General features: G+C 49.6%; 7 protein-coding genes across 14 annotated transcripts; 6 read left to right on the top strand and 1 right to left on the bottom strand.

The window, feature by feature from the left end:
• The first annotated feature begins 710 nt into the window (after positions 1–710).
• On the top strand, positions 711–3463 carry H257_09690 (hypothetical protein). Its single transcript, XM_009835994.1, has 2 exons — positions 711–782; positions 918–3463. The coding sequence occupies exon 2, from the start codon at positions 978–980 to the stop codon at positions 3348–3350; it is 2373 nt and encodes a 790-aa protein (XP_009834296.1). The 5' UTR covers positions 711–782; positions 918–977; the 3' UTR covers positions 3351–3463.
• H257_09689 (hypothetical protein) lies at positions 3370–6354 on the bottom strand. Its single transcript, XM_009835993.1, has 6 exons — positions 5633–6354; positions 4917–5398; positions 4729–4851; positions 4439–4678; positions 4239–4334; positions 3370–3843 (listed from the first exon to the last, which is right to left on the bottom strand). The coding sequence occupies exons 1-6, from the start codon at positions 6345–6347 to the stop codon at positions 3412–3414; spliced, it is 2088 nt and encodes a 695-aa protein (XP_009834295.1). The 5' UTR covers positions 6348–6354; the 3' UTR covers positions 3370–3411.
• A 255-nt stretch (positions 6355–6609) lies between these two features.
• H257_09688 lies at positions 6610–9086 on the top strand. Of its 2 annotated transcripts, XM_009835991.1 has the most exons (4): positions 6610–7001; positions 7062–7545; positions 7848–8533; positions 8602–9086. In XM_009835991.1, exons 1-4 carry the CDS (start codon positions 6621–6623, stop codon positions 8986–8988), a joined length of 1938 nt encoding a protein of 645 aa, XP_009834293.1. In that variant the 5' UTR covers positions 6610–6620; the 3' UTR covers positions 8989–9086. The 2 variants fall into 2 exon arrangements, with proteins under 2 accessions (XP_009834293.1, XP_009834294.1); XM_009835992.1 differs by having other exon boundaries at positions 7848–9086.
• A 3357-nt stretch (positions 9087–12443) lies between these two features.
• H257_09687 (hypothetical protein) lies at positions 12444–14302 on the top strand. Of its 6 annotated transcripts, XM_009835987.1 has the most exons (6): positions 12444–13038; positions 13090–13277; positions 13476–13610; positions 13674–13746; positions 13805–13961; positions 14013–14302. In XM_009835987.1, the coding sequence occupies exons 1-6, from the start codon at positions 12583–12585 to the stop codon at positions 14174–14176; spliced, it is 1173 nt and encodes a 390-aa protein (XP_009834289.1). In that variant the 5' UTR covers positions 12444–12582; the 3' UTR covers positions 14177–14302. The 6 variants fall into 6 exon arrangements, with proteins under 6 accessions (XP_009834289.1, XP_009834292.1, XP_009834288.1 ...); XM_009835990.1 differs by having other exon boundaries at positions 13476–13746; XM_009835986.1 differs by having other exon boundaries at positions 13805–14300.
• A 1597-nt stretch (positions 14303–15899) lies between these two features.
• H257_09686 (hypothetical protein) lies at positions 15900–17677 on the top strand. The gene is made up of 4 exons (XM_009835984.1): positions 15900–16414; positions 16465–16793; positions 16852–16930; positions 16992–17677. The coding sequence occupies exons 1-4, from the start codon at positions 15956–15958 to the stop codon at positions 17457–17459; spliced, it is 1335 nt and encodes a 444-aa protein (XP_009834286.1). The 5' UTR covers positions 15900–15955; the 3' UTR covers positions 17460–17677.
• A 1500-nt stretch (positions 17678–19177) lies between these two features.
• Positions 19178–20989, top strand: H257_09685 (hypothetical protein). The gene is made up of 4 exons (XM_009835983.1): positions 19178–19967; positions 20047–20125; positions 20239–20401; positions 20448–20989. Exons 1-4 carry the CDS (start codon positions 19195–19197, stop codon positions 20900–20902), a joined length of 1470 nt encoding a protein of 489 aa, XP_009834285.1. The 5' UTR covers positions 19178–19194; the 3' UTR covers positions 20903–20989.
• Positions 20990–22139: 1150 nt separating this feature from the next.
• H257_09684 lies at positions 22140–24275 on the top strand. Of its 2 annotated transcripts, XM_009835982.1 has the most exons (6): positions 22140–22173; positions 22235–22524; positions 22589–22756; positions 22808–22885; positions 22933–23120; positions 23831–24275. In XM_009835982.1, exons 1-6 carry the CDS (start codon positions 22149–22151, stop codon positions 24096–24098), a joined length of 1017 nt encoding a protein of 338 aa, XP_009834284.1. In that variant the 5' UTR covers positions 22140–22148; the 3' UTR covers positions 24099–24275. The 2 variants fall into 2 exon arrangements, with proteins under 2 accessions (XP_009834284.1, XP_009834283.1); XM_009835981.1 differs by having other exon boundaries at positions 22589–22885.
• The last annotated feature ends 1113 nt before the right edge of the window (positions 24276–25388 follow it).

The raw sequence follows: 25388 nt of genomic DNA, 5'->3' as shown, positions 1-25388 counted from the left end.
CACCTTGTCGTGTCCTTTGATGAGATCAACTGCAGGTCAAACGTGTGCTCGTTTCTAGGCCTAACAGTTACTCGGAGTAATTTCTTGGCCTAACATGCAAGTCTCAAGTGCCGGAGCTACTCGATAGATTTTCCACGTGTTACGATGGAACATACAAGAACCAAGGTAAATAATCGGTGTGTCGCTGGCGTCACCTCCTTTAACACTGTGGAGGTTGGAAAATACTGTTTTATATTCTCCGTGTGAAATGGAACTGGTTGCAAGGTGGTCGAAGTAGTTTTAAAATGCACCAATCACAGTCGTGGCCAGAACAAAGAAATGCCCTTCACTCCTCGCCCCCCGTCGACAATATTCTATGGTATTTCATAGGGTATTGATTGTAACAGGTAGTGTTTCAATATGCTGTATTTTATTAATGCGATTGAACATATGTATAATTCGAATAAATTAGATGATAAAGTTGGCGCGTTGGACGTGCGCCTTTTGACGCCAAAATCCCTCCCCTATCGCTTTGATTTGAATTTTGTATCTTTTTGCCCTACCCGCGATAGGTTTCCAGAAAGAACAGCCGTGGTGGAGTGTTGTGATTGGTCGAGATGTCGATGGATCATTCGATTTTCCCCCCGATTTGGACTGCATTTTGTATGCAATAGAAATTCCAAGTTTAAAAGGAGCAGCATCAGGAGTTTTGCGGTCATTTTGGATTTTACCTCGCCGTTGTGAGGTGTGCACGACGCGCGAAATTTGAATCTTTGGCGCGCACTTCCCTACCACCACCAGAGGTACGCCCCCTCTTGCATCAAGTAGGAAGAGGTCATGGGAGAGAGGGCGGCACGGATAGCGCGCAACCGTAGGGCAGCAGCAGCAACGTGCTAACGTAATGCGAAAAGGTTGTTTATCAAATGGGGTTTTTGTAGTGGAGGTCGTCAAGCACCACATCCCGACCTTCCCGTAGAGACCACCAGCAATCACATCACATGAGTCCAATGAAGAGACCACGATCGTCATGTTATGAAGCAGATGATAGTCCCATCGAGGTCGAGTGCGAGTGGGAAATGGGCAAGTTGTCCGTGGTCCCTCCCGTGGATATCACAGCTGCTACGACTACGTGTCCCACGTTTTCACCGTTGGACACAGCGTCGGCGGCGCAACTGCGACAACATCTGCAAGACCTGCGACGCGAACAAATGGCCGTGCCCATGCTAGGTGTAGTTACTCGGTTGATGATCCACCGCATCAATCAATCCTTTTTCAACACCCCCGTCGATGTCGTGCGACTGGCGTGTCCGACGTACTACGACGTGATCAAAACGCCCATGGATTTGGGTACGATCAAGCAACGATTGGGTTCATTGGAGTACGCGAACCCTGACGACGCCGCCAACGACATCCGCCTCGTGTTTCAGAATGCTATGCTGTTCAACCCCCCGGGTCACGTGGTCCACGACGCGGCGGCGATTTTGCTCAAGGAGTTTGAGCGCGAGTACGTAGCGTTTCTGCGGAAACAAGCCGATCGACTGGACAAACGGAACGCGCATTCATGCCCCCATTGCCAATCACATGTATGTGCCCTGTGCAACGAGAAATGCATCAACTTTGACCCTCCGCTGGTCATGTGTGTTGGCAAGTGTGGTCAACGCCTGCGGCGCCATGCCGCATATTTTACCACTGTGGACCGGCAGTTGAATTGGTGTGCGAAGTGCGTTCCCAAGCTCAAAGAAGTCGTGGTTGCTGGCCGCAAGATTGGCAAACGCGATTTGGTCAAAGCTAAGTTCCAGGACGAACTCACTGAGCCATGGGTCCAGTGCGATTCTTGCACGGGCTGGGTGCATCAGATCTGCGCGTTGTTCAATGCGTCGTCCGTAGAAGCTGACGACGACGACACGCCGTATACATGCCCGATATGTCGTTTGAGCAAGATGGAAGTCGCCAAAGCCCCCGAGTCGCCGATGTCGCTACCACCGTTGTCTCCCTGCGCGGTCAGTTCAAACGAGTTGGACGTTGTGGTCGCGAAGCGAAGCAAGCACGACGAGATGAGCACACACAGCCCAGTTGTGAAGAAGCAGCGCAAGCCGCATTGTTACCCCAAGGGCACGGACACGTCCTCGAGCGCCACTTCCCATTTGGGCACATTCATGGAGACGTGGATCCGCGACCACATGATTGCATTGGGCGAGCCCCATGCCGCGACCTCGATCAGCGTGAAGCTCGCCGCGTCGATCCGCAAGACTGTGCCGATCAATCCCCGCGTTCAAGAGCATATTGTCGCGGCCGACCATTCCACGTACCCGTCCCACGTCACGTACACGTCCAAGACGATCTTGGTGTTCCAGAAGATCCACGGCATCGACGTGTGCTTGTTCTCCATGTACGTGCAAGAATACGGCGACAATTGCGGCGTCTCGTCCAACGTGAAGCGAACGTACATTGCGTACCTCGACTCGCTCGGGTACTTTCGTCCGCGTCATGCCCGGTCGTCAGTGTACCAGCAGCTTGTGATCGCGTACCTGGCATTTTGCAAGCTGCGGGGGTTCACCCACGCGCACATTTGGGCATGTCCGACCACCCGCGGCGGCGACTTTATTTACTGGTGCCATCCCACGTACCAACGCAACCCCAACAAGGACCGGCTCTTGCTCTGGTACAAAGCGATCATTGCGTCGGCGAAACGAAGTCACGTTGCGTTTGGGCACGACACGCTGTGGTCGACCCATTTTCAATCGTCGTCGGCAGAATCGTTTGCGGTGCTGCCACCATACTTTGAAGGGGACTATTGGGTGGCCGAAGCCGACCGCATTGCCGGCATGCGGCCGCGCAAAGTTCGCCGCAAAAAGACTGAACCCCATGTTGTGGCGGTGGACCAAGTGGCCCCGCTGGTGAAATCGGACGCAGCGATCCGCGTCGAAGTGGCGGCGTCCGTGGCCTCGGCCAAGGACTCGTTGTTTGTGATTTTGCTGCAACCTGCATGTGTGCAATGCCGAGTGCTCGTCGTCAACGCTGCCTACTGGAAGAGCGACAACGACGACAACAACAATCCCCTCGTGTGGTGTGACATGTGCCACAACCAGTTGGCAGCGTTGAACGACGCGAATGGAAGGGCATTCCAACAAGGGGGACGGCACGTGCTCGTGTCAGCAGAGCCGTGGAGCAGCAAGTTGCCGCCGCCGCCTCATGGCAACGGAATGCTGGAAGTCGACGACGTGGACGAGATTTCGTGTCCGCTCGTGAACCACCGGTCGGAACTGCTCAAACAATGCGAAGAGCATCATTACCAGTTTGACACGTTTCGGCGCGCCAAGTACTCGACCATGATGCTGTTGCACCACCTCAAAGGTGACCGAGAAGTGTAGGAAGCGCACCCAAGGTAGATTGGATTCGTAGGTAACGTTAGTTAGTAGTTAGTCGAGAGTGTTAATGAAATGCAATCGGCCAAGGCGCGACGACGTCGTCCGCAAACGTGCTAGTCGTTGTACTACTACTAGTGATTCCCCGCGCATCGAGCCACTTTTCATACTGGCCACACAACGCCGCGTCCAACTTGAGGTCGGCCACAAGTTTGCGCGCACTGCCGCCGTCCACGTCGAGGGTATCATGCTGCAAATCCAGCAGACCCTGGACGGCAATGCTCACACCTCCGGACGATGGCGCCGCGGGTGGCTGGGGCTTGGACCAGTAATTCTTGTGATGGAACGCATGGACTTCGCCTTGGAGCAGCGCCTCGGACGCTTTCGCCAGCGGACTCGCCTCGTCTTCGTCGTTCTTGAGCCAGTCGTCTTCGAGTTCCGGACGGACGTGCAAGTACACTTCCGTGAGCAAATGCACACAAGTAAACTTGCGCATCCACTACAAACCATACACACGACGACGACGATCATGAGCTATCATATAGGAGTATATTGTGAATTCGATATAAACTTCGAAAATTCGCATGATTTTGGCAATCAATATTGAATCAAGCTGGAGTTCTGATTGGTTGAATATCCTGAAAGAGCCAATCAAATTCATTCCAAGTTGGATTAGCCAATAGCGTCGATTCTTGATTCGATTCGGCGAGATATTCAATTCGACGGGGTCTAGAAATTGTTTTGTACCGAATCCACAATATATATATATATATATATATATATATATATATTCGTAACATGATATCGTCTGGTTTTGGAAGATATATATATATATAAGTATCTATATATGAAGATATATATATAAGTATCTATATTATATCTATATATAAGTACCTGATGGCCCAAGTACCGGCCCTGGGATTTCACCAGTTTCAACGCGTACAGTCGACTCGTGGGGTCACGGAGGTTGAGTACGCGTTTGAGCCACACCTAGACATCCCTCTCCACTAAACAAACGGCTAGGGGCTTGTATAGGTGCAGGACACCGACCGACCAACCTGCACCCATAGTATGCAAAAGGTGTTTGGACATACCAACGATTGGGTGCGGCACAACATGGCTCGGATCAGCGACGGTTTGCGCTTGGTCAGTCGTTGAACGATCCGCAGGAGACTCGTGACGGTGCGCAGGGGCGCGAGGGCGTACTCCATCGAGGGGTCGTCCGCCAGCACTGCGACGGCCTTTTGCATGGGGGGGTGCATCTCCACGCGCTGGTGAGATGCATCTTCGGCGCGAACTTGGACGTACGTGGCTGTGTCTCTGTTGAGAAATTTCTACCTCCGCATCAGTCAGTCAGCAATTCGATACCAAATCAAGTCAGTACGGTAGCAGCGGGGAGCAACGCGCCTTCCACGAGCCCTTGCGCGAGCAGTTCGCCCTTGAAATAGTGTGACGACCGGACGTGTTTGAGCAGGTGCAGGATCACCAGCGACGTCACATCCAGCACCTAAACAAGGGTTTCCCTATATCGAATGTGCCGCCCCCTAAATAGTGTATAACATGTAGGCGTACAATAGCCTTTTCGCGGTTCATCCAGTTCCAATACAACTGCTCGTCGGGGTTCGAACTGCCCGAGCTGGACGACCCGACGCCGGTGGCCGTATCGTCGACGGAAAATTTCCGCTTCGAAAAGTATCCGCGCTTGTCCATGGCGTTCCCAGCGGCCATGGTCGTGATGATTGCACCCAGCAGCCCCGTGTACTCCTTCCATTTGGGCACGAGCACCAGTTTGTACAGCAATTCGACCCTGGCCCCCCACGCTTGGTCATCACTTAGTGGCGCCACGTCATCACTGCTGAGTGCATCCACTGACGCGGGGGGGACTGGCGAAAGGTCTGCGTGGGGGCGATGGAGGTACTTGGCATGGATGGCATCCCGCGCGGCTTGGGTTTTCACTCGTGTTGGGTACAATGGGTCCGTGGCAGGGTCGCCCAGGGGCACTGTCGCCGGTTTCTTGAGGCTCTTGCATGTCCATTTTGAGCTGTCGTCTACCGCTACATGCAATGCCACCAAGTCCGATGGACGTTTAACAGATATACATATATATACACGGCCCTGATATATATATATATATATCGTATAATGGAACGAGAACGTCATGGTCTATGCGCAAAACAAAACACCAAACTCGAGCCACGTCATCATGACAGATCATGGAAAAAACTGATATATATGTGAGTGTCGGCAAGAAAAAATGATATGGCATGTCATAACGTCACTGTTCGTACCCAGGTGGTGATGTTGACGGCGGGCTGCCTTGAGGCGGTCCAGTTCGTTCAAGTCTCCGAGAATGGTCGTGATCCACACGTACACGAGCAACATGAGTCGCTTGATGGGAAACCCAGGAATCGCATGATGGACTTGCAAACAGTCGAAAATGTCCACGAGAAGCTGGTGCGGGGGAAAGAGACCGATGTCGACCAACGATCGCTGCATGGCTGGTCGAGACGCGTGAGGGCTCAACGTCACAACCAAGTACAGCATGGTAATCGCGCGGTTGAGCTGGCCCAGCAGACGCTCCACCATCTCAAGTTCCATATACTGAAAGTTGAGCCCTTTCAGAGACGTCATTGCGCGGAGGAGGTGCTGCGTGTAGGTAGGCAACGCGCCAGCGTCCACGAGGTGTTTGTTGTGGACACATGCCTTGTCAAAGTCGACCAGAAGGCGATGCTGGTTTGCATCGGGAACGGCCCTTCCCTGTGCAAACGGAATAAGGACGGCTTCGGCCTTGAGCCATTGCTCGCGATCGGGGCTTTCGAGAAGTTGAAGGTAGTACGGCACATCGTCTGGGGCGACGAGAAACTCGGAAGGGTTGATTGCTACCCCCATAAAGTCTTGCACGGACGAGCAGTAGAAGAAGCTTATGCGTTCCGCCAAGCTCAGTGCCTGTAGTTCTGGACGCTTCACACTAGCGTAGCCGCCGCTGCCGTTGGCAGTTGCCATGGCTCGCTTTTCCTTATTTGGGGATTTGCAATGTCGGATCAGTATTTTATCCAATAAGAAAACGGATATACCCGAAATGTACTTCTCGGAAGAGACTTGTACCACAATATATCCGAAAGAACAAGTTTGCGCTGAATACCTCCATGTGTATAATATACAAGACATATTCATATTAAGCTAAAAATTGATTTACCGTATAACCTTTGCAACAAGTCGATTTCGAACGAGCCAATCAAAGTGAGGATAATCCCATCTGGTGATCATCAACCTTGAATGCTACTGCGACGAGCCCTTCGCCGTCGTTCGATTCATTCGTGGCTGAAACCCCAAATCCGACCCATGGAACCGTCCACCAACAAACCAGCTCCTCGTCGCGTCGTGTCCTTGCTGCCCTCGGCGACGGAGCACTTCGCCGCCCTCGTCTCCGCGGCAGCTCGCCTGGGCCACACGTCGTTGCCGGAGTTGGTTGGACGTTCGCATGAATGCGACTTCCCCACTTCGTACGCATCCATCCCCACCATAACGAAGCCACGCACAACGTTTACATCTTGTGAAGACACGCACAATCAAGTGGTGAATCTGCTTCAATCGGACGACTCGCTGTACGAGATCGACGCTGCCACCCTCACAAATCTCGCGCCCGACCTCATCCTCGTACGTGCCGCGTATCTATTCTCGTTCCATCGTCCTCACATGCATGTATCCTACATACAGGTCCAGGACGTGTGCAATGTGTGCTCGATAGATCGCCCGACCGTGTCGTGCGCGATGGCATCCAACCCCAACACGGAAATCCTTCTCGTCAACAGCCGCACGCTCGCCAACGCCCTCGAGGACTCAGTGAGGCTTCTAGGCAAAGCGCTTCACTTGGAGGACGCCGCCGAGGCCGTGGTTGCGGCCAACCGGGCGCGTCAAACTGCCCTAACCGTAACCACCCAAACGATCCGTCGACCTATCGTGTACATTGTCGAGTGGATGGAGCCGTTGTTCCTGGCCAAAGGCTGGGCAGACGAAATGGTGGCGTTGGTGGGCGGCCAAGCCCCCGTGACCACCGGCCGCATCGCCGACCCGTCCGTGCTGGAACCGCCCGACCTCATCGTCGTCGCGCTGTGCGGGCTGGATCGCCACACCACCGTCAAGGAACTTCGATCGAAGCCGTTTCCGCCGTGGTGGCGGTCGTCCCCCGCCGTGCAAGCTGGTACCCGTCTCATTCTTTTTCCTCGTTTTTGGTTGACTGTGTTGGTTGTGATGTAGATTGTCCTTTTACCCCAAATTTGGTTGACTTTTGTGCAGATTTGCCAAATCTATCGATTGATTCTTTGTACAGACGATCGTGTCACACTGATTAAAGTCACACATTCATGAATTGGTCGAAGAGTGGGTTTGATTGGCTACTTGGCTCGTGATCTGGGTTTTGATTGGTCGATTTTCGATTGTCTTGTTTCGAAGTCGACTTGATAATTTTCACGAATATTTTTAATATTATTCTCGTTCTGGTAGGTCATGTGTTTGTCGTGGACGGCAACCAAATGTTCAACCGGCCGACGAATAGGCTCTTAGACGCGATGGAATGGCTGGGAGTGGTTGTGGCCAACCCTCATCACTTCAACTCCATACAGGGTTTCCCAGTCGACGCATTCGACTCGGACGCGGCCGCGCCGCCCATCTTGTCGGAGATCGAAGCCGCCATCGTCGCCGCGCACGCCGCCGCCTGCGCCGCCAACCAGGCGCGGTACAACGACCCCGCCACGGGCTACGGGGTGTTTACATCGGCGTACCTGCTGGATCGGCAGGCGTGTTGCGGCAACCGGTGCCGCCACTGCCCATACGGCCATGCAAACGTGCCGCTGGAGCAGCTGCACTTGATCAAGTCCAAGAACACCATGACGTCGTCCGTGTTCCTGCGGCCGCCAAAGCCCAGCGCCACCGGCCGGCTCGGCTACCGCAACCCCAAGCCAGTCAAAGGCGCTGTCCCGCGCGACGTGGTCGTCGTGTTCTGGAGCGGCGGCAAGGACTCGCTGCTGGCGCTGCTAGACACAATAGACACGCTGGACAGATCCGCCGAGGACATTGTACTGCTCACGACGTTCAACCCTGACGAAGGGGTTGTGCCCGTCCAAAACATCGACGTCCGCACGATCGTGGCCCAGGCCGCCGCGATCAACTTGCCCTTGTTTCTCGTCGCGGTAAGGTGGTGTTTTGCGCATCAAATCGCCATGTGTCCAACACGGGTCTATCTAATATCGCTATGCAGGTACCCACAGGAGGCAACTACGCCGCGCTGGTGCACGACGCCTTGTCTGAAATCCCCGGCATGCGCATGCCCCATGTTCAACGCGTCGTGGGCCTGGTGGTGGGCGACTTGCACCTGGCCGACGTGCATGAGTGGCGCGTGGCGGCGTTCCCGACCTACGACATGCGCAGTCCGCTGTGGGGGCGAGACATGCGCACGGACCTGTTGCCCAAGCTCGCGGCGGCCTGCGACAAGTACAAAGTGACCGTCCGGTACTCGGCCGTGGACACAAACCGCATGCCACCGACCATCCGCGAAGGCGACGCGTACGAGCCGCACCTTGTCCCAGGCACCGTCGACGCGATGGGTGAAAACGGCGAGTTCCACACCGTCGTCGAGTTTGTCTAGAGGGACGTACATTTGTAAGAATAGTAGAAGAATGTTGGTCGTCGTAGACTAAACGAGATGACTGTAATGCATATTAATACTATCAATAGTAACTATTAATAATACGTATTAGTACTATTATTATTAATAATAGTGCTTCGAAGTAATAGAGTTATGAATTCGTCTTAGGGCCCGTCTGGATGCCACCCACCAATATTATGGGATATTGGAATATTGAATAAAAAACATTTTTCGACATTTCAGGAAATTCTTGGGTTTCAAGATCCAAGAATGATTTTGGATGGTGTGTCTGGATGCCATAGAATTCAACGCGCACTGTTAATATCGTAAAAATATTCTACTCATGAGTAGAATATTATTTCTTGTGGTTTTCACGATATTTCTAATAAAATTATGGAATATAACTTGGTCAAGAAATGGCATCCAGACACGCCAAATTGAAGTCGCTGAGATTCTTGAATATTTTGCAAAATTATCGCAATATTTCTCAATAAAAGTGGTATCCGACGGGCCCTTAGAATTTGGAGTTTCTAGTCCAATCGAAGAGCCAATGAAATTGTTTCAATCCAACATTTCAACCAATGGTACTTCAGCGATGTTTGACCTAGAGAGTAGTAGTATGATTGTACCGGATAATGCCACATTTATCCGGTAGTTTCACACGACTACTATTACGCATTAGTTGGCATGTTGCGAAACAATTACCAACACTCCTAAATAGTGTCAATAGACAGATTTCGGAACACGTTCCCATGCATTTGCCGTCAATTTACCTCGTTAAAATTTATCGAGTTTACGGGAACTGTCAAAATTTATGTGGGATGCCGTAGAAACGGCCATTTGTACGGCAAAGGTCACCCCTCCTCTAGGGCTACATCATTGGTCTTAAATCGTGGATTTCAACCAGTCGCGCATAATGCACACTTCTTCACCCTTCCATGCCCGACGTGGCCTGGTGTCCAGCCTTTTCCACGCTAAGTTAGGCCATTCCGAGAGTTCAGGTGGAGCGATTACGTGCATCTTATCTTGTCTTATTCATTCAGCCAGTTATCCTGAACCTTCTCCAGCAGTCGGCGTTATTGCCTTGGTTCGTTGTCCTGCCACGACGATTTGAATATGGGGCCTCGGTGTTTCGCCTATAGGCGCATGAAGCGTACAGAAAACTCACAATTCTCATCCGCATGTGCACATAAGGGACATGGTCGAGTACTCAGTTGCGCCCCTCTAATCATGAACTAAAATCACCAAGCGGTTTCGTAAGGTGTCATAAAGCCACTCCCTTGCTCAACGTGGCACGCAAAAACTGGGATCATAGTGATAGTAAAGTTGTGGACCCATGAGGTGTGTGCCAAGACCCCTTCGTGATGCCAGTTGTGGTAATGGGTCCACATGAGTAAGCTTATGCAATGCAACAACAGGGAACTATGTGCGGTGTGGATTCGCCACCACACATGCAAGCATACGGATATCGTTCCTCATGCGGATGTGGTAAATGCAAAGAAGTTTTGACGAAATCATGAGTTGGGTCTGCCATATATTTCCCGTGCATTAAAATTTCCGTGCGTGGGAAGTCTACGGCAGTGCTTCCGAAATCTGTCTAATACATTGTTGTAAGAGAGAATGATGGTCACGATAATAGTTGTGGTTTACAGTTAGCACTAAAAAGAACCTCTGCTATATTATACCAAAACCTCTCAAACAGTATTCGATTTTGCAGAATTTACAGACATTACAACGTTAATGTACAACTTATTCATAAGCAGCTAGAGTAACAGTCAGTACAGTCATCTCGTTCGGTCTACGACGACCAATTGTATACCGCTTACGCTTTGGGCGCTGTCTTCTTATTGAAGTGATAATACTATTAATATATTGTCCTTTTCACCTTAGTTTGGAGCAGGTAATTTATTGGAGAAATCGACTTGACAGTGAAGTACAATTTAATACCGTCAATTGCATACTGCTCAAAAATTACATAACGTTATAAAGTGTTTGCTGGCCATTTATTTGGTTCAATTTGGGACCTTTCTATTAATAGGCCTTCGTGTGACCAACTTTTGCCTATTACTGTACTACGAAGTACTATTAATAGTATGCATTTTGTCAATTTCCACGATTGGCTTCTATTATAACTTACCAGTACTAGTACGTATACATGTAGTCGGTTCGTCTTGCGCTAACTGCAAACTATCGATTTCTAGAACGATTTCATTAAAATTTGTCATTTGAAGATTTGTATGTTACATACCAGGTATTTACATATCTATCTATATATATACAGGTATTTGGCTCGCGAACAATGCGTAAAGTTGACTGTAGAGTTTTCTTCAGTTTTAGAGTACTTGTACTGTACTTGTATTGGGGATATGGAATGATGAGCTGGGCGCAGTGTTTGTTCTGCGTCAGTCTCTACAGTCCAGTATAGTGTATTTGGGTTGGCGCCAACGACCTCTCTGTTTCTACCATGACAGGTGACAACTGCACCCACGAGCTTGTTCACTTTGTAAGTGCTCGCACCCAGCCGCGATCCTGTAAATGTACGTACGGTTGCTATTTTGGCACTATCCGGAACTTTTAGAAATTGGAGCCAATCAGAAAACGTCATGAGTGATGGTCAATATTAAGTGTTAGCACAGAACTACTAGAAAGCCTCAGCCGAGCTTTCGATGATTGACCGAGCATGATTACCCAATATATAAATAGTGCTATTATTAGTAGTAGTATTAATATATTAATACTACTAGTATTTATTTGTGCCACGGGAAAAATAAGCTAACTTTAACGTTATCATTTCATGCACAAGAAAATATAAGAAATAATCTATCAACCCACTGGTTGAGAATAGGCACCTGCGTCCAGGTAATTTGTAGCTGTGTGCAATTCTATTGACTTTTGGCGTCGTCACACGGGTAGGCCAAGGGTGCCACTTCTGTACCAGCAAACCTCCATCGCGTCAAGAGGACCGAGGTTAGTTCACGGGCCAAGTGGATGACCTGCCGAAGTTACAGCCGGACGACGCTGGAAATGCCATTACAACGTCGCTAGTCAACGCGTTTCAGCCTACAACTGTAACGCAGGCGGTGACAAAACATTGGCGACACCGTTTTGAATAAAACGCACGCAACGAGTTACGCTTAAATAAAAAACGCATGCTCAAACAGCCATTTGTTTGTGATACCGTATGTCATACTAACACTGTAAGTTCCTGTACTGTATAATAGTATGGAGTACTAGAGTTACTACTAGTACTACTCGAGTACGTAGAAGTACTGTACTGTAGTATTTCCTGAGACGATCCTACCTTTCTGAACTCCAATCGGTTGCAATCGGTGCAAGCTGCTAAGGCTGCCCAGGGATTTTATGATCCTTGCTGCCCCTCGTGTCCCGTGGCTTAGCTGCCGCACCAATAAACCAAACAAATCCTAGTGAGCCTGATCTCGTGTAATGGTGTCCTTTCTCCTAAAAACGGTTTTTATTGAAAAACGTGTTAATTCAGACCATCTGACGCACGTGACGCCAAAAATTCAAACAAACCCTTGGGGCATTTGTTGAATCTGTGAGGGCCAACTTGCAAGTCCGACCCGCAACACAACGATGCAGCACCATCGGGTGATCTTGTCATCCGAGGACGAGGAAGGTATCTACAAGGCTCTCATGAAGCAAGTGCAGACTTCCATCCTCACAACACCGGCCATACGCCTCGTCCACGCGACACGACAGGAGGGGTATCGCCTCTACGAGCAACACCATGGCGTTCGCGTGTACACGCGCAAGTCAGCGTCTGGCGGGGAAGAGACCATGTCTGTGAGTTACAGCCAGAACCACCTCACATTTGAAAACCTCGTGTACCTCCTCTTGGCACCATCGACCGAAGAACATCGGATACAGCAAACGTTGTTTCATGATGACGCATTCCTCGACGGATGTGTCCTCAGCACAGTGTTATCCCCCACCGACGAGGATCCGTTTCAATGGTACGGCCTCAAGTACACCAAGATGGCGCTGTCGTCGTACCGTTTTGTCGACCCCCGCGACCTCTGCTACGTCGAGGTTCAGCACCCCCCCTCGTTGCTGCAACCTTTCTGATCTCTCATGGGATAGATCTCAGGAACAACGATCAATATGGAAGGTAACACCGTACTGTACGTAATGCGGGAATCGATGACCCTCAACTCGGTGCCGCTTGTGCCTGATGCCATCCGCGGCCGCGTCAAGTCGCTCAGTCTGCACACCGAATGCCCCAACGGCACAATCGAGCATGTCCATTTTTCGTACCTGAATCCATTCGGGTAAGGAGGTCCTCTTGGATCGGATACTTCGAAAAACAAAAGGTCGAATTTGGTTCCAATTTTTGACCAATTTCGTTCGTATTTTTCCTTGACAGTGAAGGTCAGTCCGTTCTTTTTGAAAAAAAAGTCAATTTTTGTTTTCATGTTTTGACCAAATTTCGATCTTCTTATTTTCCGTGGGCAAAATGGGTGCTGTAGATCGGTCCCTGCCTTTCTATTCAAACCGACCCAGCTTCGCATGAACACGCTCGTGGAGCGGTACGCCGAGCTCATTCACTTCAAGCGCATGCTGGAGCTGTCCAAGCACTGCACCACCTTTTTCCCCCACAGCCAGTACGTCGTATCTATTGTTGCGTCCTATGACGTGGCACGCTCGTGTGCATCATCCAAACTTAGAAAAGCGTGTGGATCGTGCGACCGGTCGTTTTGGGCCCTCATGACACGGTATTATTGCCGGTCGTGTGGCGAGGTACATGTCGTCCTCCTCTTGTGGACAGCAAAGTCGGTGACGTTATCGTGGTGTAAAGGTGATCTGTGGCAACTGTGCGATTTTCATTCCCCGGCCCAAAGAACAGCTCTTCCAGACGCATTTGAGCGTGGTTAAAGAAGAGTATTGCAAAACTTGCTACCTCCACGTGCGCGGCCCCACGTCGTCTTCGATGACGTCGTCGTCCAGCATTGGCGGTACGTGTTCCTTTCAACAAAGCGATGGACGTCATGGCAGGCCCGACGTAGGGGGCGCCACGTTTATGCTGTCGTCGCGCCACTTTCCCAAAGATTCAGAGACGACGTACCAATCGAATCGATCGCTGCTGTCCATGCCCACCTCCCGTCGCGGCTACAAGACTCCATCAACAAAGCAGGCCACGCTGTCGATGATCCCACCTCTGCGAGGTTAACTTAACACCCTACGTTCGTTGCGACGAGTTGCTGGCCCCTGAAATCCCTCATCTACTGTAGTACAAACTGTACGTGCATTCGCAGCAGCATGATAACACTCACACAAGCAATGTTGCATCTGGATTCTCATTCTCACCAAACTGGTGACATTTTTTCGCCGACTATTTGGATACTGGGTAACGTTATAGGCAACAATTACTGCAGAACTAAACTACGGATTGATTAAAATTAGCTACGTCATACATCATACAAACCTCAAGTACACTTTGATTTGTGAATAAAAAAATGGAACCACTTTAGCATATATCTTGTAGTTTGTATGTGCATTCACCACCGCGCTGAGTGGGAGGGATTACATGTCCCGATACAAATCGTTATGCAATGCTTCCCCAAAAACGACTATCATGGCTCGGACTGACGATTGCAACGACAGGTTCGATGTAGTATTTCTTTACTCCAGAGTACTACTACTGTACGTACTTCGAAGTAGTACCAGGTACTCCTATACTAGTGCATCGCGTTAGTACTATTAATAATATTTTTAATTGGTTCCTTAATGTAAGTACTAACTAACTATTATAATACGTAGTACTACGTACTAGTAGTACACTAGTACTAGGACTGTATTAGTAAGAATAGTACTACCTGGTAACTTTACCAGTTTTCACAGGTGGCAGTGTTTGTTAATTCCGAGATTTTCGAGTGCTAGTCAGTCATACTAGTACTGTACAATACAGTAATGTAAAACGACTTGTGTGTTGGACTACCTACTACACCTAGTACAGTACGTTTAGACTGTAGCATTGGTTATATGTACTAACTGTACTGTAAGTGCTTACAGTAGTACCGGGTAGTACTCATTTGTGTACTATTAATAGGAGTATACAGTAACTGTTACTGTCATACTAGTACTCCGGAGTATACTATTAATAGTAACGTTATACTAGTACTCCGGAGTACTACGTACTGTAGTAAGAACTGTATGTACTGTAGTACTTCGTAGTACCGGTAGTAACAACTAATTGTGTACTACCGGTAGTATACTACATACTTCGAAGTACTGTACTACGTAGTAGCTTAAGGCTTGTAATACAGTACTAGTACTACAGCTAGTATGGGCTTGTATTGTGAGTACTGTACAAGTCGTGGTGGTAAACTCCTTCCTGTCATTCATTGCGTTCACATTGCGCGAGCTGGATCCATAGTCCCGGTTTTCACCCAAACATGCAGCATTTCATTTTCTCGTGATATTATACATGTATAATATCAGGTCCACTGATACTCGCAACTGTCCACATACAAATCGGTTCAACAGTCACGGACAAGCGAGTGGCAACGTGGTCAACACTGAGAGCAAGTGTAGGCCCCTAGTTAGTACTACACAGTCTCCATGACTGGTAAACGTCATTGCTGGCTAGCAAACGTCATTGCTAGCTCAGCGGTCCTGACACCAGTCCTCCTGGTCATCTTTCTCAGAGATTTGGGCTGGTTCTTCGACTTGAACTCGAAGTTGTGATCCCACCCTTACTGTCACAACGAAACACGCACCACTTATCGGTATCCATGCGTGTACATATGGCAAATACACGCACCTAGTTTCAAAATCAACCGGATAAAGATTATTACCAGTGTATAATTCGCCACATATCCGGAAGGTGCGTGTTTCAAACATCCACCCACACCCATAGACCCGGCTCCAAGTCCCCACAATCTGGTCTGAAGAAAAGAATTGCCTTTTCAAGCACATCAATAATACACATTGGCCTCGAACCATCATCATGCTTGGGCTCCAAGGATATGAGCTCGGACTAGGGGACTGTATGGCCATCAAGGCATCCATGGGTCTTGTCGTGAAGGATTTCCTTGCGCGGAGCACTGTCGCAACGCGGGACGTCGATGCCCTCCACGACGGGTACAAGCTCGTGACCAGCAAACCAAATTCTCGCGTGTACTCTCGCCGTGCGGCACATCCGTCCTTAAAAGAGTGCTTGACCATCGGGCGCACAACTGACCTGTCGCTGGAGGACTTGAGCTACCTGGTGTACTCGGACACGACCGAACAGTTCAAATCCGACCAGGCCATCTACTACGAGCACAACTTCCACGACGCGGCGGTGTTGTCCAACGTGCACAAGAAAACGGCCGACGATCCGTTCCTTTACTTTGGTGTCAAGTACAAGCGGTTGTCTATTCCTAGCAGCGGTCTGGCCGAAGTGCGCGACACCGTTTTCTTTGAGGTACAGCAGCATGCATTCATTCCTGGCCCCTTCTAACGAACGTTGAGTAGTACTCTGGCACGGCCCACGACGCCGCTGGCAACCGAGTTTTTTTCATCGTCCGGGACTCCGAGTTCCTTCAAAACGTGCCGCCAACTCCAAACGTCGTGCGCCTTCAGTTCCGCGCGCTGTTTCTGTTCACAGAGCTCGACGATGGGTCCGTGGAATGCGTGAGCCGCAACTTCATGAACCCCAACGGCATCATTCCTGCCTGGATGTGCAATCGTCAACTCGTCCGGTATGCCGCCCTCATTGAGACCCTTCCCACGGCGCTACAGTACAAGCGATTTCTCGACAAGGTCAAGCTCAACCCTGCGAGGAGGCCGCGTAAATTCAGCGCGTACGTGACATCCGGATGTGCTATCTCCGAGGTGGTATACTGAACGTCATATATTCAGGAAAACATGCATTGCGTGCAATTCGAAAATGAGTGCGTTTACGTTCAAGGCGCTGTACAATTGCGCGTATTGCGGCGAGGTAGGTGTTGACACCGCCGTGGTCTATTTCTCCTTGTTCATAGGAGCTTTTATGTGTATAGGTCATGTGTGCAAAGTGTGTCGTGCCGGTACCCCGTGCCATCAAGACCAACTCCCCCCCCGCTTGCGCCAAGGACGACTTTTGCAAGCGATGCTTTGTGGAAGCCCAGACCGGCCGCGTGCCGTCGGCGGCGACAGGCTCGCGCAGCAGTAGTGGTGACTTCTCAACCAAGGGCAACAACGTCGACGTGGAAGGCAGCAACCTCACGAGTACGACCACCCAAGATGAGCTGTTCGAAACGTATGTGAGCACGTGCAATGCCATTGTCAAGCCTGGCATGTTCGCCAAGGAAGGAGGAGCGTCGTCGACGTCGTCGTCCGCTGCCACGAGCCTCAACTCGGTCTCGACCCCGCTGTCGTCGCGCGATCCGTCGGCAGCGTTCACACAGCTGCAAGTGTCGATCGAACAGCAAAAGGCGCTCGTGTCTCAAATGCAACAGCGCCTCGAGTCGCGGTCGCAGGTTGGGTAGGGTCGATATTTGGTCGTATTAGTTACTATTTTTTGTCCAAAGCTGATTCGAAACAGACGTGTACATTCACGAAAATCGACGACTCACTTGATACAGACTTGACGACGTTACCTCATGACAGGGTCCATTGATTGGTGGCGTGTAGAAGTCCAGATCGAACGCACATCCCTTTGGTCAGTGCTAGTAACAGAATAATCATAGCGACTAATATTCCCCCACAGCAGGTACGGTAGTTTCGGATATATATACTACTGTATGCACCTTTCATTCAAAACGCCCAAACTATTACCAGAATACCTGTTCTGACTTCCAACAGCCAATCACGACGCGTGAATTGACGATTTGATCACAAATAAGTATAGTGATGAGATTTCATATGCGAGCACCACGACAAGGCATGTCAGCTAGGGGTAAAGCGTCTGTCTCAGTGGTTCGCCATAGCTAACCACTGTGATGCGCTTAACCCCCGGAAAAGCATTATACTTTGAAGTAGGTCTGTATCCGTGCCCACCGACAGTAAAGGTCTACTGTACTGTAGTTTGGGTGTTTTGAAGGCAAGCTATAGATAAATATCTGCTACGGCGGAATTGTACGAATGGTATTCGCGTTTCATCATGTGTAAAAAGTACCCATCCATTCCAATACTATTCGTAAGAATCTTCAGGCTTCCATACAAACCCCCATATATACGGCTCAATGCGGAAAATCATATGGCTACACCTTGGACTCATAATTGCAAAGTGAACGAATAATTCCCCCACAGCATATGTGTGGGGAGTCTTATCTAAGGAATTCCCCCACTAAAGTACCTTCCTTTAAATCACCCAAACTATACCTTTACATAGTGGGGGAATTCCCCAGATAAGACTCCCGACACATATTGTCGATTTGATACTCCGGAGTACAAATTTGGGGGAGGGGGTGCAATCGAATCAATCGCGCCGACCAAACCGATCCACAATCGATCTGTTTGGTTGAATTTCATTGAGAAGGTTTTGATTGGTTCATAATTTTGAGCTCATCTGAAGTAGCCAATCAAATCGATTTAAAATTCCAACGAGAAACCACAATACAATGAAATTTCACTCGAAAGCACAATATACAAAAACAAACTTTCCTGTAACAGCCGACATGCGCGGCTGTATAATTCGAAATCCCACCACGGTACTTATTTGTGCAACAAATCCTGAGTTCAGCCGTCCTGATTGGCTGTTCTAAGGTATCTCAGAAATCCCCCCTTTTAAAGGTATAGTTTGGGCGTTTTAAAGGTAGGGTACACCTGGGAATTAAGTACCGGTAGGTCCAAAGTGAACCCTTGGTACAACTATCATTAACGCTGTAAAACAATACGGTATTTCCTTACTGACGTGAGATGTTCAAAACCTGTCAGTCCGGATGTCAGCATTACACCCTTTCTACGTGTCAACAGTTGGATACAGTACGACAGAGGGTCGTGCGCGATGGTATTCACCAGAGAAGTTTGCTGGAGCAGGTGGGCAAACCTGTGAAACGCGTCGAGGTAGGCAATCTTGCATCATACCTGGACACACCAGCTGCGCGTCAACCGACGGCTATATCCTTCTAGCAGCTCTCACTGTACGTTCCAACCAATCTTATTGATTGCTGGCCACCGACCTGTACTTAATTACAGGACCAGTAGTACTATTAATAGTATGCATTGTATTAATAATATACATGGCCGTACTTTCTCATTGCATTACCATTGTCAACATAGATGAAGCGGGACACGAGTAGCATCACCGTGGATGTCGCCGACTTCCGTCGCATGCAAATCAAGGCGGCGGAGGCCATCAGCGAGTTGTCCACCTTTGGGCTTGGCGAGACCGCGCTGTCGTTGTTTCACTCGGAAGGCGACACGCGCGTGTACCAGCGCAAGGTGGCAGGCACCCCGTTCGGTGAACTCACGTCCACAGGCGCGATGGCGCTGTCGATGGACGCGTTGGGGTATGCGCTGTACAACAGCACGTCGAACGATCACCGCACGTTCCTCGGACTGCATTACGCAACCGACTACCTCGAAGGCGCGGTGCTCAACAAATCCATGTCGCGGACTCACGACGACCCGTTCCTGTGGCTCGGAGCCAAGTACAAGAAGACTTATCTGCCCAACACGACCATGTTTGAGCCTCGCGATACCACGTACCTCGAGTACTCGGCCAGCTCCGTGGACGTCCATGGGCGGCGCCGCGTGGTGTTCATTCAGGACTCGAAGGTGTTTCCAACGTTCCCACCCGTGCCGGAAGTGGTGCGGATGGAGTTTACGCTCATGCACTTGTTCACGGAAGTCAGCGAAGGACGCGTCGAGTTTGTGACCCGCTATGTCCTCGGAAGCCTAGGCAAAGGGGTGCCGACATTCCTCGCCAAGAAGATGCTGCTGCGTAACCTCATCCTGGACCCGCACCTGCCCCAGCTCGTGCAGAAGCGCCGGCTGCTGGATAACTCGATCATCAACTCCCACGGAGGCATCACGCCTGTGGTTCCCACCATGTAAGCCTCCTCCTTCTCCCACCTCTACTTTGGCGATCTCTCCATATCGTATCCAATGCACCTCCATTGTCGTACGTAGCAAAGACGGCAAGTGCACTACGTGCGCGGCAAAGTTTGGGGCGTTCAGATCGGTCTCGCATTGTGCTGCATGTGGACATGTACGTGGAAATGCCAACGCTACATCCATCAGTGTCAGTCTGTCTGCTGTCCACATGTGTGTGTCGTCCTTGGCAGTCGTGGACATCCCGTCTCAACGGTGCTTGGACGTTAGGGAACATGCAAGCCATGTCGAGTGGTCGTGTATCGCGCGTTGCATGTCAAGTCAGTGAACCCCGTGGTGAAGCTGTGCTTTTGCAAAGCCTGCTCCATTGACGCCCGTCTCTCTCGGTCCACGGCGCCACCGCCGCGTCGCGCGAAATCGTCGTCGTCATCGGGTATAGTCGAACCAATTATCAAAATTATTACTGACAATTATTCCAGGCGGCGCCAGCCGGGGGACCGACTTGATTGAGATTGTTGAGCACACGACGCCCCCACACCGCGACTACGTGCAGCAGCATGAACACCCGCTTCAGCACCATCAGTACGGAGGGACGGGTCCTCCGCCACGGTCCAAGCAGGTCTCGTCGTACTCGAACTCGACCAACTCGTCGAGCTATCGACGGGATGCGGGCCCCACTGCGGCCACCACGGAAGCCATGGACGGATGGATGGATGGAGAAGGCGCGCCATCCGACGCACCGTCAACCATCGAAGCGATGGAGATGCTGCAGCACATGCAAACATCGCTGGAAGACCAGAAGATGCTCCTGCACTTGATGCGCATGCGACTGGCCAACCGGACGGATCAATATGACGCGAGCTCCGTCCTGGCAACACCTTCGTCGGCAGGTGATCATCCACTCAAGGGAGCTGACGACGGTGGTTATCCTTAATTATGTTACATACGTCGATGGTGGAGAGTGACTTGGGGTACAATTCCCTCATTCAGACAGTTTCACTGTTGTTTTGACCCGAAATACTGTTTCAATGAGGTTTATATGGAGCTTTGTATGCTCAGACCACCTCACCCTGGAGATTTCGCATCGGATGTACTCAGGAAAGGTGTATCCAGATGTAATAATTTCCTCATTGAAATACAGTGATCCCTCAACGTTTGATCGCTTTTCCAAATATAAATTTTCCAAGTCAGCCTATTGTACAAAGAAACCACAAACATTAACTTTGAAGGGTGACTATCTGCTGGGCAAGTAAGCAAAAGCTGAAGTGAATGGCCCAAGTTCCGAGGTAGAACCCCCGTTGGTAAGGATGACATCCAGAGGGTCATGCGATGACGCGTTGTCTAGGATGAGGAGGACATGCTTTCCCTCACTTGCCATCCGTGAATTGAAGATCGGCATATTTGCCTTAAAGTACTCTCTAATCGAGTTCTTGTCGTGAATTGTCAACCGCTTGCTTTGCTTGTGCTTGTTTTGCATGCTCTCAAATGTCTTTGTGTGTGTAGTTGTCAATGTGAGGTGTTTGGCTCCTCAATTTTGAATTTTCAAACGATGCATGCATGTCATAAGGCCCCTAGTAAATTAATATCGAATAAAATTTAACGGAGTATAAATTTATACCAGGGAGCAAACGTTGAGGGATCACTGTAGTACATAATTCGGGTCAAAACAGGGCTACTAGCGACAAGGTGTATCCGGATGGGATAATTCCCTCATTTTTGAAATTAGTACATATTTCGGGTCAAAACAACACTGGAACTGTTCTGTTAATGAGGGAATTATTCTGTGTGGATGCACCGACTGGTACAGTACGTACGTACCGGGTGCATACAGGTGTCGTTACATGTCATGTGAGAAAGTAGCAGCACCTATTGATGGCAACTGTATGTACCAACCAGGGTGCGTTCAAAAGGCAAGCAGCATCTGCCACTGCCCCGTGATCTGTACTGTAGCTGGCAGCCCTAGCATTCCCAACTCTTTCCTTGTCATCTCTCCACCCTGAACTTTCACTTGGACCGCATGCATACTAGTAATGTACTGTACCAGATCGTCTACAGCGAGCGATGTTCCATGATGATGACTGGTGCTATAATGCCGGATATACGGATATAGCACATGGCGTTATCCGGATGAGCCAAGTCCATAATTAGCCTGTGCTGCCTATTTTGTGTCAGTCGCGAAGATGCAAGGCACGCTCGATGACCTAGGTAGGCCGACGACAGCGTCGCTGCAACATCCGCTGCCTTGCTGAAGCACATGACGACGTAGATAAGAAGGCCCGAAGGCGACTGTACGACCGCAAGAAACAAAAGAAGAAGGTCGACGAACTCAGGAAGCTACAGAACCTTGTGACCGACCTCGTCGCCAAGGCCAGCCAGCTCAAGTATTTCAAGCAAAGCATGTTGCCTTGGAAAGAAATTGCGATCGCGTTGGGTCGTGAGACGGCAGAGTCCTTCGATTCGAACCGCATGCTTCGCGGGGATCTCTTCCAGCTCGAGAACCTAGCCGCCGACGTGAGTCGGTGGGTTGCAGTGATGTCACACGCGCCAACCGTGCCGGTATGTATCGCCCACCTCAAACTCCCCCGAGATGTCCAACGTGCTTGACCATTCGTCTGTCTAGTACCCGCTCGTGGAGAAGCAGCATTTCAGCCTGCGCTACACGTCGCTGCCGAAATCTGAGTCGGCGCGGCACTTGGGCTTTGACTGGATCACCAAGCACTTGTTCTACAACCTCCAGCGCGAAGTTGACCACTGTCACTTTCCATCGACCCACGACCCGTACTTATCTGTACGCGCCGAACCCATCGACGACACGCACGTCATCTCACACGCGTCGCAGCGCGTGGAGCCCGTGGCATTTCACATTGCCGTGCAGTGCATGCGCAAAATGGTGTTGCAGTACCCCGGATCGATCGAGGTTGGTATATTATAACAAGTATAACAATTATAATATTTGGTCTGTAGGAACTGGACCCGACCACCCCAGACATGACGTATCTGCGATACAGGGCCGCGGTCGGACACAATGAGTACTTTGAGAACACCCTCATGCGCGAGTTCCAAGAAGACGACCGGTACACCATCGTCGTGCTCATCATTTCCGAAGACGACAAGTACCCTACCTCTGGCCTTCGCCGCAATTGGACCCAATGGTATGCTTTGTACCTCTGTCACACATTGTTGAAGCTAGTTTGGTTCACGTTAACGGCTATATATATTGTCCTTTTACCCAATATATGGAGTTTTGTGCTGATTCTTTGCCAAATCTATCGATCGATTCTTTGTACTGACTTTTGCATGTAAAGATCGTCCCGTATCACACGAAATCACACACTAATTCGATGTTGAATTATTTGAAGAGTGGATTTGATTGGCTAGTTGATTCATGTTTTGTGTTTTGATTGGTCGATCGATTGTCTGCCGATTTGGTTCTGCTCATTCGATTGAGCACACCCCATTCCAATTTCGAATCGAATGAATAATATATATATATATATATACATATGGTGCTAACATTATTCATGTACCTATATCACATACAGTATATATTTGGTGCGAACGTCATTATTCAAGTACCTCTGTCACATTCCGTAGTCTTGGGGCCAAGTTCGATTCACGTTAACGTTTATACTCTATATATATATATGTATATATATGGTGCTAACGTCATTCAAGTGGGCGTTGTGACACTTGAAACATGTGCACTTCGTTGTGTGCTTGATGAACTTGGCCACAGTGTGGGCTTGATGTGAATGTGTACTATATAAAATATGCTGCTGGTCAGTTTGTAGACTCCAAGACATTAGTCAAAAATCCGTTGATAACCATATTCTCGCAGTATGATTGGACTTGTGTTTTGTAGGGTGCAAGTAGAACCAGTGGACGCGACGCACTCGGTGATCCGCCAAGGCACGACTTGGTTTGGCCTGCGCGATGCGACGAGGTCCCTCACGATTGAAGACAGCACGACGTTCGGCCCCCAAATTGCAGCGTGCAAAGACGAAGACCACAAGTTGGCAGCGTACGCGCTGCTGCTGCAAGGTAGTATGGCGCTTGTGGCAGAGGACGAAAATGCAGAGTTTCGGCGGTTGGCGATCGAGTTCCAGAGCGCGTCTGTGACACCGCATTGACACGCTTGGAGGTCACGTTGTTTGTACTCGGTTGATTTCAACATGTTGTCAAACGAAGCACACACATTCGACGAGCTATACACATTGGACGATGGTTACTGTAACGTTATTGTACTCGTGTTGGGTGTAGATGTTGTATATGTGTACAGTGTACAGTATGATGCTCGTCACCTATAAACTACCAACTTTTCACAAAATTTTCTGACTTCTATTTCGTATTCATTACTCAAAATTTCAGCAAATTGAGACGTAGAATCGACAGATCTCAATGTGGTGAAGAAATTCGACGTCTCAGATTCAAATTTGGTGATGAATTGGTCCAGAAATAGATATTTAACCTAGTGGTATTTTACATGGCGCATGGATATTTGGCCATAGGGGTGGCCGCTGAGATGTATCTTGATTTTTGTATGTGACTCTTATCCGTATGTAATATCCGGTGGCAGTTGGGACCTTTAACCTCCCACTGCAGTGATAAAACGCACAAATTTGGTATTTAACGTTTTGGATTTTGGGTTTAACTACATTAATTGACAGGTCAGAGGAGAACTTGGACAGCACTCGGCGTGCAGGTCAGGTATTGACGTAATACTTTGGGGGTGTACCTACTTTCATCGTTTAGATGCTTGGACCTAGTTTCATGAGCACACGTCAACGCAATATCGCCGAAAGCAACGCGAGACTCAGCTATAATTTCGCGTACTAACGTTAGGTAAATTGTCAGGAACACCAGTGAAGAACCAGGTAGTATCATAACAACTGATTGTATCAGTTATATAATTTGTGAGAGTACATCAAGTGAGACATCCTGTCATTGATCAGTACATCAATCTACGTACTACAGTCAACGACGATTTTTAAGGGACACCGAAGTTATTTTCCATGACAAATTATTACTACCAATCCTACTCGATTAATGAAAACGCGATCACATGATTGGTTAATAACATTATGCCGCGCAAAAACATTTTAAATACGCGGGCAATTGACTACCATGGCAAGGTGGCCACTCATTTGAAAAATGCCCCGGACGCAGCGCAACAAGATTATCCCCCAGAAGAAGCCAAGAAGACGCTACACCCAGGCTGTCATGGTAGTCAAGATGCAAAGCGCGTCAACACGCGACCTCGAGGCAGCCACCGCGATACCGAAGAGCAACCTCTCCCGATGGAAGAACCAGACAGCTGAGCTCCTCCAGTTCAACGGACCACAGCGACGCTACAACCTTGATGGCGCGGGCAGGCCTACCAAGATCCCCAACACGACAGCACTCGAGACCTACATGCACAT

This window comes from Aphanomyces astaci (assembly GCF_000520075.1).
Source record: "Aphanomyces astaci strain APO3 unplaced genomic scaffold supercont1.24, whole genome shotgun sequence".
NCBI classification, from domain to species: Eukaryota; Oomycota; class Saprolegniomycetes; order Saprolegniales; family Verrucalvaceae; genus Aphanomyces; species Aphanomyces astaci.
The sequence above is the reverse complement of the archived record's forward strand: the minus strand, read 5'-3'. Positions and strand labels throughout refer to the sequence as shown.

Coding starts and splice junctions, on each gene's coding strand:
- H257_09687 (XM_009835985.1), top strand. CDS start 12,583: ATGCAGCACCATCGGGTGATCTTGTCATCCGAGGACGAGGAAGGTATC. Junction 13,278..13,475: donor TCGTACCTGAATCCATTCGG/GTAAGGAGGTCC, acceptor TGGGTGCTGTAG/ATCGGTCCCTGCCTTTCTAT. Junction 13,747..13,804: donor ATTGCCGGTCGTGTGGCGAG/GTACATGTCGTC, acceptor CGTGGTGTAAAG/GTGATCTGTGGCAACTGTGC.
- H257_09685 (XM_009835983.1), top strand. CDS start 19,195: ATGAAGCGGGACACGAGTAGCATCACCGTGGATGTCGCCGACTTCCGT. Junction 20,126..20,238: donor ATTGTGCTGCATGTGGACAT/GTACGTGGAAAT, acceptor CTTGGACGTTAG/GGAACATGCAAGCCATGTCG. Junction 20,402..20,447: donor GAAATCGTCGTCGTCATCGG/GTATAGTCGAAC, acceptor CAATTATTCCAG/GCGGCGCCAGCCGGGGGACC.
- H257_09689 (XM_009835993.1), bottom strand. CDS start 6,347: ATGGCAACTGCCAACGGCAGCGGCGGCTACGCTAGTGTGAAGCGTCCA. Junction 4,852..4,916: donor TGAACCGCGAAAAGGCTATT/GTACGCCTACAT, acceptor ACCCTTGTTTAG/GTGCTGGATGTGACGTCGCT. Junction 4,335..4,438: donor TGTGCCGCACCCAATCGTTG/GTATGTCCAAAC, acceptor AGGGATGTCTAG/GTGTGGCTCAAACGCGTACT.
- H257_09684 (XM_009835981.1), top strand. CDS start 22,149: ATGCAAGGCACGCTCGATGACCTAG. Junction 22,886..22,932: donor AGTACCCCGGATCGATCGAG/GTTGGTATATTA, acceptor TTTGGTCTGTAG/GAACTGGACCCGACCACCCC. Junction 23,121..23,830: donor CGCCGCAATTGGACCCAATG/GTATGCTTTGTA, acceptor TGTGTTTTGTAG/GGTGCAAGTAGAACCAGTGG.
- H257_09688 (XM_009835991.1), top strand. CDS start 6,621: ATGCTACTGCGACGAGCCCTTCGCCGTCGTTCGATTCATTCGTGGCTG. Junction 7,002..7,061: donor TCGCGCCCGACCTCATCCTC/GTACGTGCCGCG, acceptor TCCTACATACAG/GTCCAGGACGTGTGCAATGT. Junction 7,546..7,847: donor GTCCCCCGCCGTGCAAGCTG/GTACCCGTCTCA, acceptor TCGTTCTGGTAG/GTCATGTGTTTGTCGTGGAC.
- H257_09686 (XM_009835984.1), top strand. CDS start 15,956: ATGCTTGGGCTCCAAGGATATGAGCTCGGACTAGGGGACTGTATGGCC. Junction 16,794..16,851: donor AGGCCGCGTAAATTCAGCGC/GTACGTGACATC, acceptor TCATATATTCAG/GAAAACATGCATTGCGTGCA. Junction 16,931..16,991: donor ATTGCGCGTATTGCGGCGAG/GTAGGTGTTGAC, acceptor TTATGTGTATAG/GTCATGTGTGCAAAGTGTGT.
- H257_09690 (XM_009835994.1), top strand. CDS start 978: ATGAGTCCAATGAAGAGACCACGATCGTCATGTTATGAAGCAGATGAT.